Raw genomic sequence first — 12,651 nt, 5'->3', positions numbered from 1 at the left:
ATGCAAGCGCAAACTCGACAGGAAACATTACAAGGTGTGTCTGAACCCACATGGGTATGCAGGACTTGTGTGCAATGGAGAGGTAGTTTGCTCAGCAGAAAGGGTCAGCGGGAGCATTTGTCTTGAGAAGGAAATAATGCAAAATAATCTAGCTGCTTTAGAGCCCCCCTCAGGTCCTGCTTGCAGGCTCCCCATTGGGGAATTTGATTGGTCACAATGAGAAGAGGATGCTGAGTTTAGATGGGCTCTTCTTAGCAGCTGCCTTTTGTCCATGATAACCTTAGAAATAGGCACAGAGTAAACAAATAGCAGGAACCTGCTTGTACTGAGATTGATGGTGCCAAAATGTTATGGATTCTTTCACTTGAGAAGGCAAGGTCTCCAGCCTGGTTGATAATACAGCAGAGGGACGGGGAGCACTCTTACAAGTGTCCTTGGTGTTCAAACCTGCTCCCTTGAGCCACCATCCTCTGAAATTGGAAGAAAAGTTTGGATTTGATATCCAGCCTTATCACTACCCGAAGGAGCCTCAAAGCGGCTCACATTCTCCTTTCCCTTCCTCCCCCACAACAAACACTCTGTGAGGTGAGTGGGGCTGTGAGACTTCCGAGAAGTGTGACTGGCCCAAGGTCACCCAGCAGCTGCATGTGGAGGAGCGGAGACATGAACCCGGTTCCCCAGATTACGAGACTACCACTCTTAACCACTACACCACACTGGCTCTCTTCCCAATGGATTTGCAGATGTGCATTATATATGGGGAAAGCCCAACACAGTGGTGAGATATAAAGAACTTCCATCTTTCTTCCACTGATGAAGAATGTGTTCTTCTGGTGTGTGAGCTAAAGTTTGGACCAGTTCATATATGCACATGCATTACTTCAGCCACTCACTGCTCAGTTGATTTGGGGGTAGAGGACACACCTGAAAGTCATGTTTAAGGTCACATGACAGTTCTGCAATAATTAGCTGTTCTCTCTCACGAAGTTGCCAATGGGCGAAAAAGCTGTTAGCTGCAGATGGATTTATCGTTTGAAATCCACAGAAGCAGGAGAACCACAGTATAAAGCGAGATTAGTAGCCCGAGGGTTCACACAGAAAAAGGGTATCCATTTCACAGAGGTATATTCGCCAACCTCGAGAGCAGAAACTCTGAGAATGCTTTTGGCGATAGCAGCACAGAGAGGTTGGAAGGTGAACCATTTTGATGTAGATGTTGCCTATCTGAACTCAGATCTCAAGGAGGAGTTGTACATGCTTCCTCCTCCAGGGTTTGAAGTCAGTGAGCCAGGCGTTGTGTGGTGGTTGCACAAATCCATCTATGGATTACGTCAATCTGCCAGGAATTGGAATATGTGCCTACATGAAGCCTTAGAAGAGCTAGGTTTTAAGAGATCCCTTGCAGACAGTTGTCTTTACATTAAAGAGTCAGGCTTAAAACAGGAAGTGATCCAGGTGTTTGTTGACGACCTTTTGATCATGGCACAGACAGGTAAACAGGTGGAGAAGTTTGCTAGAGAGCTTGGAGAGCGGTTCAAGTGAAGCAGCTTGGAGATGTCAAATCCTATTTGGGCGTGCAGATCACAAAAGCAAGTGATGGAAGCTTCTTGCTTTGCCAGAAAGGTAAGCTTGAACAGTTGCTTGAGAAGTTCAGGATGTCTGAGTGTGCAGGTGCCAGATCACCCATGGAGGCTGGTTTTGTAAAGGAGTGTCAGCAAGTAGAACATGTGGTGTTCGAAAACACTGAGCTCTTTCAGTCAGCTCTGGGTAGTCTGTTATATCTGTCACAGTGGAGCAGACCAGATATAGCGTTTGCTGTCAATCTGCTCAGTAGAGAGGCCTCAAGTCCTAGTGTGCAGGCCTGGAATGGTATAAAGCGGGTGCTGCGTTACCTGCAAGATATCAAAGACTTTTGTCTTAGGTTGTCAGCTCAAGGAGATGTCAAGCTGACTGCTTGGGTGGACTCGGATTGGGCTAACCTTGAAGATCGCAAATCAGTGTCAGGTCTAGTGGTGAAGTTTGGGGACTCAGTAATTGGGTGGAGGTCCCGGAAGCAAAGTCTCATAGCGCTTTCGTCTACTGAAGCTGAGTTCAGTGCGCTATCAGATGCTTGCAGAGAGTTGGAGTTCTATGTGTGTTTGGTCGAGGAAATCTGTGGAGAAAATTGTCTGCCCGTTGTGGTGCATGAAGACAATCAACTGTGCCTTAAATTGGCTGAGACAGGGCAATTCAAGGCGAGGACCAAACATTTGGACATACGTTTTCAAAATGTGTGTCAGAGCGTTCGTGAGGGGCTAGTTGCTCTGAAATACTGTCCCTCAACCAAGAACCTCGCTGATGGTTTCACAAAACCATTAACCTTCCAGAAGCACAAGGAGTTCTGTGAGGGTTTGTGTATGGGGAAAGCATTGTTGGCTATTGTCCCCAGATGCAGGACAAGAGGGGGTGTGGAGTTTGGAACAGACAGGGTTAAAACTCAGTGGTGCCCTGCATCTGGGAGGGGCCGGAAGCAGGGCTTTACGTCACAGGCTTTGTCTGTGAGAGTTACTTTCAGTTCTACCCAGAGACGCTGAGAGACACAGCTCAACAGACAGGCTGTGTCTGTGTGCTTTTGGGAAGCGTGCTTTTGGGAAGCACGGAAGGAGGAATGCCTTTGGAATGGCGGAGGTTTCCGATGGAGAGACTGATTTATGGCTTGTAAATAAACTCTTCTAAAGATAAGAACCGATCTGTCTTTTGGACTTGATTTATCCCTTTCTCACATGGACTCAGGACCGCTGCATTACTCTGCTATCCTACCAGGTCAGAGCTTCCTAGCAGAGAAGGCTCAGAGGAAGCATGACTGGACGGTGAATTTATATTCAATTCCAGCAAATGGGTCATTCACACATGCAAAGCTTCCTCTTCTTTATTGCATTTATATCCCATCTTTTCTCCAAGGAGCTCAAGGTGGCTTACGTGGTTCTCCCTATTCTCACTTAATCCCCACAACCCTGTGAGGCAAGCTAGGCTGAGTGAGTGATTGGCTCATGGCGATTCAACACCGGTCCCCCATGTTCTAGCCTGACAATCTAACCGCTACCACATTGGCTCTCAAATCAAGAAAAGAAAAACACTCCCAGTCCACAACTACCATCAGTCCTAGCCAGCATAGCTAATGGTCAGAGGTGATGGAAGTTTAAACCTTATACCTCCAAATATCACACGAGTCAAACTAACATTTAGAAGAGTTCAAGCACCCACTTGGACATGTTCACTCCAGAGAGTCCAGTATGCTCAGGATTACAGCCTAAGGGGATGTAGCGTGTATTTCAGTGTCTCCAAATGGTGCTGCTAAGATGGCGAAGGCAGCAGGGAGGGGAAGAAACAATATCAAGTGTACTTGGGGACACACTTCGTTAAATTTTATGACGACCAATTCAGAAATGCTGTTAGCAGCACCTGCTACCGTAGAACATTTTATCAAGGAAGAGAGGCCTTTGTGGGATCTTCTATTTAAATGATTATAGCAATAATTATTTCTAAATGATTCCAGGTGGAGTCTTTAATTGGAAAATATAGAAGGTGTGTGGGGGTGTGCCAATGACTTACTTTTCCAACTGACTTAAAGAAGAATCAATAAAAGAAAGATTCAAGGGAAACAGCAGGGTTCTGCATTTTAGACTATGACAGATCTGTGGAGTGGAGTAGGCTAATTTGCTAAGTTCTATAAATAACAATCGCTTAATTACAGATGCAGCCCTATATGCTGCTTCACTGGGTGCCTTGACTATTGGAGGGAGAGAGAAGGAAAGCAAAAGTGCCAAGGGACACAAACTGCTAGAAAGATAGCAACCATATGGTTGCTATCAGGGCCAGAGAAGCCTCTTAATGGCTTAATGGCTTAGGCGCTTTTGCCCATAGTTGCTGATGAGCAAGGAGCTGCATACTTTCTCTTTTGGTGGGTAATGATAAAAAACTTGATCATGCAAAGGTCTTCATGCTTTGTGGAGCCACCCCAAGTAGCCAGAAATAAAAGTCCCCCCCTCCAGTAATGTTTCCACTGAGATCCACCCCCCACAAATGACAGACAACTTCATTTTAGACAATTCAGTTTTAATTAATATTTCAGTGACAAAACATGCAAAATAAAAACTCTTTTAAAAAAGAGAAACATTATTTTTGCCTTTCTAAAACCCCTTGCTGTGCATACTGTTATTTAAACTGACATTTGCAAACTGGACTTGTGCAGCTGTGGAAAATACTGTGCTGCAATTGAGCAAGAAGTTGAAGAAAGGATATGCAATTTCCGAACTACAAGGTGTGTAGCATTGGTGTAGCATTCACTTCACAACAAGAAGCTATGTGTGCATCATGTTTAGCATAAATAAAAATTCAATACTTCATTGTAACCTACTTTGCAAGACAGGCTACAAAGCTCTATGAAAACAGTGAGCCTGCTGCACCACAAAATCGATTTCAGCATGATCACATTTTGAAAATAAGCTGCTCCTGTTCTTATAAAGAATTCATGTTCAAGGTTTCAAAAAAACTATTAACACTTCTTCAAAAGTAGCAAAATACAGAATTGACAGATTGATCCCTTCAGGTGTAACAAAAATAGGTTTTAAAATATATGTGGCTCAATACAAAATAGTGTGTAAAGGGTAACATGATTGCAAAACTGCTGCACAGGGCTTACAAAAGATACAAAACAATTTGCATTTTCAGAGTGCATAATTATTATACTTTTAGTGCAAACAAAAGGATATCTAAATTTAAACAGAGACATCTCAAATATTTGCAGAGGTACGTAAAACATGAAATCTCTTCAGGATCATGCGGATTGAGCCCAATTCTCTATTGACCCTTTCCAAGCGATCTTCCAAGGCTTCCTAAACAAAATATTCAAACACACACATTAAAGACCAGGAAAAGGCAAAACCCAGCTCTTCCAAATTGGAAACTGTATGTACTCTTTACCCCACAAGAACAACCCATTTAGAAATTTTGCTGCCCATTGGTACAATTTGGGGAAATGTGAGAATCCCAACCACCTCCAAATTGTTCTTCATTTAGTTTGTAAGATTCTGCAGTGGCAAATATCCCTCATAAAGGGGACATCCTTCAACTGTGCTTGAGACAAATATAAAAATAAATCTGCAGTGGTTCATTCCCACATGGAAGTCAAACATTAGAACTCCCAAATGAGGCACATGCTTAGAAGAGAGAAGGGAAATACGCTTTTACTATAGTTTTCAGTTCCACGCAAGATTCAACTTTCCCCCTCCCCATCAGGATTTCAACATGAGAATTTAAACCTGATTTAGTCTTGCCTGCAGAGTCATTCTCCCTCCAGCACAAGGTATTCGACTCAGCTGGGACTCAATCTGGGAAAACAAAATAAATGCAAGTGAAAATTATGAAAGCTACAAGAGTCGGAATAAAACTACCTTGGAATTTCATCTGCAAGGAAGCCACAAACTACTTTTCCAGCTCAACAGATCTTAGGATAGTACCATCCTGGGTTGTGTTAACAGATATGCCCACATCTGGATATCTCATTTCACTTCCCATTTGAAGTTTTATTACCCCAAAAGACAGTTTTGAAATAGATACAACCACTGGATGGCTTGAAACAAGAAGTGCTGCTTTGCATCAGCCCAGGTTCTGTTCAGGGTCATAGCCAGTTAATTCAGCCAAGCAGGGTAAAGGCTTCCCATTCCTCTTCCTGCCCCTCAATTCTGCTTTCCTTTTTCCAAAAGCCACTCTATGGTTTGTAGCTCAGACCTTACTGGGCAATTATTTTGCGGAGGGTTGCCCCTTATCTGCAAGCCTAGGGGTTTCCCCAAGCATACATCAAACTTTCCTCTTGTTTCTCAGTGACTGTGTTTTGGCTACAATCCTGTTGTCATTCATACAAATCAAGATATACTGGGGTAGAGGGGTGGAGAGGGCACAGAACAAATCCAAGTGACATCGCAGCAAACATAGGCTTGCCCACATTGACACTACTCAAATTAGAAGAGGGCATTGCCACACTTCATTCTTGGTTGAGGCAAGCCAAGTTTATTTGGCATGGGTGAAACCGTAACCCGGCTTAAAAAACAGATAACCAAGTTTAACATATTTGCCTCCTTTTCCTTGAGCAAGAATGAATTCTGCTGAGACCATGTATTTTGCTTAGTAGGCATTTAAGACCATGCTGTGAGATAAGAATATCAGAACAGAAGTCATGGATGAGGCCAAAGGCCCACCTAACATAACACACTGTAATCACAGCAGCCAACCAGATGCCTCTGGGAAGCTCGCAAACAGGACCCGAGAGCAGCAGTGCTCTCCTCACTTGCAATTCCCAGCTACTGGAATTCAGAGACATACTGCCTTGGATGAAGTTTCTGATACTGAATATTAATATACAGTACCTTAAAGACAGGTACTGCAGTGGTAGACATTTTTCCAAAACACAGAACTTTAACAAGCAATGTAGGAAGTCAAAGCACTTGGTTTCTACCTGCTGCTTTTCCTGTGTGAGCTCATCAAAGAGTCTCTCTGTTTCGGTCAATGTCTTAATCCTTGACATGTATTTGAACTCCGTCTCATAAGGTGCTGGTGCTGCTGAAGACAGGCTTGTATGCACAGAGCTCTCGTCTTCCCACGTTCGCCCTGCCATACCTCTCTTTGCTCCTGCATGCAAAGAATCTGTGGAAGAGGAAGGCTTGGCACGGCTGCCTTTGCCAGGGCCAACATGCTCCAGTTCTGATCCACCACCAAAAAGAAAAGAGCAGAAATCAGATTTTAAGCTCTTCATGGAAAAATTATTAGTACATAGAATATATTGGACAAGCAAGAAAAAATTGAACATGAACAACTTCTAACTTCAGCAAAGCCCTCAAGAAGGTCTCAGACACTTCAAATTTAGTCAGCTCCATGGCATGTGGCAAAGTCTTTTGGAGCATGTAGCATCTTCTGAGAGTCAAATCACCAGCAAAAAAGAAACAATCCAATAAATGATTTTGGATGCATGTTTCCAAAGAGCCTCTTTGATTTCTCTCCAATGCTATGCCACGGACTCAAGGCAAATTATAGCACCTCTGAACTGAGTAACTAACCAAAAAAAAGTCAACACACAAACATGATAAATAAATAAATAAATAAATAAATAAATAAATAAATAAATAAATAAATAAATAAAATATTACCTACTGTAGAGCTGGGTCCAGACTAAAGCTGCAGTCCTAATCCTGGTTACCAGGGAGTAAGCCCCACTGAATTCAATGGGACTTACAACTGACAGGCTCTGTTCGCAGGGCTCCCACAAGTGTAACGGAGCCCTCATTCTGCCTCGGCTCACGCAAGCCAGAGGCAAAGTGGGGGTTCTGCTACACTTCTCCGCTGAGGGGCAAGCAGCCAGGCACCCCTGAACGGAGAAGTTTAAAGCAGCCGCCTGCCCACACAAGCAACTGAGGCAGGAACAAGCTATATCGGCCCCAGATGATGTAGCTTGTTCCTCCCTCGGCAGTATGAGGGCCAGAGGCGATGGCTGCTTCACCTGGCCGTATATTGCGGGTGAAACGGCCACTGCTCCTGAGCCGCTCTGCCACCAGTGCCTGGCTGTAGCTTGTTTCTCCCTCACGTGCTGGTGGCACTCAGCAAATGTGGTTTCACCCACAATATACTGCCAAGTGAAGCAGTCATCATGGTCTGGCCCTCATATCAGTCCTGGGTAATCGATACATCGCCCAGGCCTAGAACTGTGCAATTAATTTACTCTGGGTCCAACCCTATATATTTAATCCTGAAGAACATAAAACATGACTGATGTAAATTCAAAAGCCTTTATTACTCTAGAAGTACACCTGTCATTATACAAAACAGATAAGAGCGGCAGAGATTAATTAAAACAGGAGCCCCAAAATGCAATTAGTGCCACAGGTTTTGTCAATTTAATTTAATCTCGGAAAAATTTAAACAGTAGAATTTTATAAAGATGAATTTATGTGTGTGTGTGTGTGTGTGTGTGTGTGTGTGTGTGAATTATTATTTCTAAGTATAGTAAGTGAAGAGAGTTACTTCTGGGTTTGATCTTACAGCATTTAAAAATGTTAATCTCTATTGTTATGGTTCAAGAGTTGTTAAAAACAGACATTACATGTGTGCATGTTTAAACTTACAATTCAGTGAAATTTTAAAACCAATTGCCATGATCTGACTCATGTAACCATATAAACAGACAGAGAAAAGTGCCAAAATCCACAGAAACAGACTGAAGGAGAGAGACTCCAAACAGGATGTTGCTCCAAGCTGAGACAGCAAATGAACTGAACCTCAAGAGCAGAAAAGTATTTTATGGAAGTTTTGGGCATTTCCTGCCTCTGAGCTGCAGGGTAGGCAACACAACCCACTTGGAGACCTGTTACATCCAGAGGTAAGTAGACCATTCTTATATTTATAGTTCTCTTGATTATGTCTGATGTTAACAGCAAAAACAACTATCAATTTTTATACTTCTAGGCAGCATCTGTGGGTACAGCTGCAAAGAGGCAGGGGTTGGAAATGCAAAAGAATATTTATTCCAAGGAACAGAATCCTAGCTACTGTGAAGTTTTACCTTCAGTATCACCTATTGAGCGAAACTGGAGCCTTTTCCTTGGATTGCTGTATTGCGATGTAGGTGTGGGAGCAGTTTCCAACTCATCAAGCAGAATATCAAATCTAGTATTTTAGGGAGAAAAGACACAAAACCACTTGTAAAATATTTCTCAGTTTCCACATCACTGAGTCCTGGTGAGATTTACCCCTTGTGGTCACAGGAAATGGCTAAATGGAAGGATTCCAAAGGCCATTTCTGGTCAGTTAAAAAAGGAAGAAAGAAAAACAACTAAATGTGAGCTTGAGAAATAAGACTAAGGTCTGCTTGTGCAAAATTCTTACTTGAATGGCAATTGCTCCAATCCAGTAAATGCAAGTCACAGGTGGACAGGCAGTATAAGCTATATCCAAAGCTTGCTGAGTCAGGGACAACAACAGAGTAATGTAACAGCAATTGTTTCGTGCATTTTCCTACAATGGAGGTGGCTGTCCTCCCAAAGGGTTACTCCTCCTCCTATCTCCAAAACATAGGGTCATTCCATCCTCCATCATCGTTACTGACACACAGGTTCAAGAAAGCAGCCTGTCCATTGTGTCCATCCAGGGATGCAGAAGCTTCTGTGGTTTTTTTTGCTGCTCCTGTGGTTTGTTTTATACAACTATTTGTGCAGATTGTGAAAATATTTTTAACACCACACAAACCCAACTCTCTCCCCTACAGCCCTTAAATGAGTATTGGCAGACAGTTACCTTGTCACCATGTTCTCAGTTTTGTTGAGCAAGTGGCTAAATCCTGGAGACAGGTTCTCTTTTGGAGACCGCTTTGGGCTGTAGGTCACAGCAACTGGAGTCAACATTATCTCTCTCCTTGCTGCCAAGAGAAATAGCTTATTAGAATTTAGTTATGTCTTAGAACAAGCATCTGATGCTTTGTAATAATATTATGCTCCTGTTGCCTTTGCCAAAAAACATGTTATTCAAGCATTTTCCCACAATACCTTCTGCTTAAATAGTATGCTATGGTAGGGAGCTGGAAGCCTATGGTCCAATTCCATCTCCCGAGAGGTGTATTAGTAGCCCCCTCCAGCTGCTAAAAAAGTACATGGAGGAAGGGGTTGCTGTGGAAATGGACTTCCTGGTAATTTACTGTGGGGCAACCTTGCTGCTCCCCCCACCCTCAGCGTAGTTCATTTTAAGGTTAGCTGGATTAATCAAGGTCGTGTGGGAGCAGTCGTTAAATATCAAAGCACCTTCCTGCTCCCTTTATTTACAGGATTTAAAAACAAAACCTTTGCCACTCCTTGAAAGTTCAAGAGCAGCAGAATTTAAAAGAACAAGAGCAGCAGAATAAGACATCTTCTACAATAGCAAGGGCACAGTAAAAACAGAAGCCATGGAGCTATGAAAGACTTAACATCACTTTAAGTAAGATGGCTCTGTACACCCTAATTATAAGCTGGGCAGCCTGCAGCTGCAATTCCTACTTGGAGTGTTTGACTTCCTGTTTGAAGGTGGAAGAGATGAGGACCTCTGACCATTAGGTGAGCTGTATCTTTTGTGTCTGAGTTGGTCTTTGCCTTTCTCTGGGGACCGGCTGGCACTGAGAGCTGTTTCATCAAATCCAACAGTGGGACGTCGAGTGGTTGCTTCTGAAATATACAAGCAATGCAAGAAAGTGGCTTTATTTTTCTTAGGATTTCCCGTCCTGCTTTCCCCCTAGAAAAAAAATAATAATGGAGTGTTCCCAAATCAGCTTAAGAAAATTAAAACTAACAAGACAAAGATAATCAAACCAATTTCAAAAATTAAACAAACTTGGAAGATACTTTCAAATTGGAGGGGAATCATAACACATTACTGAAAGCAAGAAAAAGTTCAAAAGCTCACTGAAAAAACATGTATGAGTCCTGTGCTATGGGTTCTCAAGACCTCCCTACTTCTGGAGAACGTGCCAAAGAATGAGTGATCCAGAATAAGCTGAAGGAACGGCACCAGGGGTTTCTTAGAAAAGGTCTGAGGAGTTTTGCTAGGGGGAGAAGACTCAGGAAAACTGAACACCCACCACTACACATCCTATGTTTTAGGCACACAAGAGCTTGCATCTCATTTATGAGTTAAAAAGCTGGCTTTTATCTGGCTTATCTAGCAACCTCATACAACTCACTTTTTGATCCCTCTCCTGCCTTCTCCTCTTATTAACAAGACCAGCTAATTTTATAAGGCTAGCTTCCTTAAGACAGTTGAATGACTGGGTCCATCTAGCTTAGTATTGTCGACACCAACTGGCAGTGGCTCGCCATAGTTTCAGACAGACATTCCCAGGCCTATCTGGAGAGGCAGAGGACTGAGCCTGGGCCCTTCTGCATACAGATAGATGCTCTGCTGTTCTTGCATATTACATCGCAGCTCTCTGTCCTTTAAAGACTGAGCCAGGCTTATTCTAATCCCTGGGAAGAAAGAAGTAGCAGCAAAACCCTAGGACTGAGGAAACCAAGGAGAATTCAAGGTGACTTACTTGTAGGAGCAGCTGCTTCCTCTTTCTCTGTCTGAGTGGCCCAGTTTTTCAACGTCTTCCTTCCTTCAAGTTCTTTAAAGGCTTTTATGATGGGCGTTTCTGTGACTTGCGTTTCTTTTTTTGAAATTTCACTTGTCAGCGACGGATCTGGGGAAGAATCCTTTTCTGGAGGTGTATGGTATCTAGAAACATACAGTGGGATGACACATGTTCAGCAGGGGCTGTAATCATGTTGATGACATGTCAAAAGTGTTGCACTCAAAGGATGAAGAAATTTCATAAGCACCAATTTAAATACTTGGGGTTGGAGCCACACTAAGGCTGCAATTCTAGTCCAATTTACCTAGCAGTAAGCCCTAATAAAATCAACATGGTTATGGTTTTTCTGCTGCGTTCCATTGAAATCAGAGGCACAGCTAATTCAATTCTATCCACTTAGGATTTTGGAGGATTTTGGAGTGAAGGGAGATGTACTGGATTATTTGAATTTCTGTCACTGCTGTTGTAAATGTATTTCCACGTCAGGTAAAGGGTGGATTATAAGTATTTTAAATAAATAAAATAAACTCAGTCTGGATCCAACCCACGGCATACAAGGGAGACAAAGGGACAAAAGGGCACAGAAAATGAATTCCCACCTAACTGCAACGAAGTCACAGCAGGCTCATTTTATATCTCCTCCCTGATACAAAGCCCATGAGTGATGGATTAGGATGAGCCACCAGTGGAAGAGCTCTCCTTATGCTAACAGAGTCCTCTCCTTGGGGAAGAGATTATTTGCCAATTTAGCATTCAAAGTCACCCTACCTGCAAGAAGTGTATGTTTCTTCCAAACGATTATCTTTGGAGCTCTCTTGGGCTTCTAACGGCTGGCCTGTGAAGATTGAATACTCTGATCCTGGTATCAACCATTTCCTTCTGCTCACATCAGAGCTTGCTAGCTTGCTTCTAGACAGAAAACTTGAGAATTAACGGAAAGCTCATGTTTCATTTCTCGTACAGTACAGCATTTTACTAGCCAAAATTATTATGATCATTCCCACACCCTCACAGAGCTAGCTGAGGAAAACAGCTTTAGGAAGCCACTTTGGAAAGTACACAGTAACTAAATTCAAGTGGGAGAAATCTATAGGAAGGTCAAACAGTCACAGGGGTGGAGCATGGCGGGGGCTGCTGGGGAGACTGTCCCAGGGACATTTTTCTGAGGGCACACACTACTCCTGCTGCCCTCTCTGAGCCATTCCTGCACTACTTTGTGAGATATTTCAGTCCTTTCACTTTCCTAGAGGTTTGGGACAATCTCATTTTCTTTTTTAAACTAGCCCTCTACATACCACCCTTCATGGCAGTCACTGTTAAGCACAATATGAAAGGTCCATATAAAGAAGTCTTAAGATGCAAAAATCAGCAGAATTTCTTTATAGGGAAATGCAGAATTTATTTACCAATAGACATTCTGAAGGCACCAATTTTAGTAAATGCTCTATCATTTTAGCCAAGTATTATTAAACTTAAGCCAGAATGTTAGAATAATTCATTTGGGGGACTAAAGAGTTGATGTAAGG

General features: G+C 42.8%; 1 protein-coding gene across 9 annotated transcripts in view; it reads right to left on the bottom strand.

Moving 5' to 3' along the window:
- Nucleotides 1-4,078: 4,078 nt before the first annotated feature.
- The window catches only part of MPHOSPH9 (M-phase phosphoprotein 9), a 45,703-nt gene continuing 37,130 nt past the window's right edge, over nt 4,079-12,651 (bottom strand). For 6 of the 9 annotated variants that reach the window (XM_079956483.1, XM_079956482.1, XM_079956480.1 and 3 more), the window contains 8 exons: nt 11,894-12,046; nt 11,087-11,268; nt 10,056-10,220; nt 9,322-9,442; nt 8,591-8,694; nt 6,494-6,738; nt 5,301-5,369; nt 4,079-4,874 (listed from right to left, as the gene is read on the bottom strand). In XM_079956483.1, the coding sequence (XP_079812609.1) occupies nt 4,773-4,874; nt 5,301-5,369; nt 6,494-6,738; nt 8,591-8,694; nt 9,322-9,442; nt 10,056-10,220; nt 11,087-11,268; nt 11,894-12,046 (1,141 nt within the window). In that variant the 3' untranslated portion in view covers nt 4,079-4,772. The remainder of the gene's footprint in view (nt 4,875-5,300; nt 5,370-6,493; nt 6,739-8,590; nt 8,695-9,321; nt 9,443-10,055; nt 10,221-11,086; nt 11,269-11,893; nt 12,047-12,651) is intronic. The other 3 variants (XM_079956487.1, XM_079956486.1, XM_079956485.1) reach the window with 3 other exon arrangements.

Source organism: Podarcis cretensis (genome assembly GCF_951804945.1).
Source record: "Podarcis cretensis genome assembly, chromosome: 16".
NCBI classification, from domain to species: Eukaryota; Metazoa; Chordata; class Lepidosauria; order Squamata; family Lacertidae; genus Podarcis; species Podarcis cretensis.
This window is presented reverse-complemented; position numbering and strand designations above follow the sequence as displayed.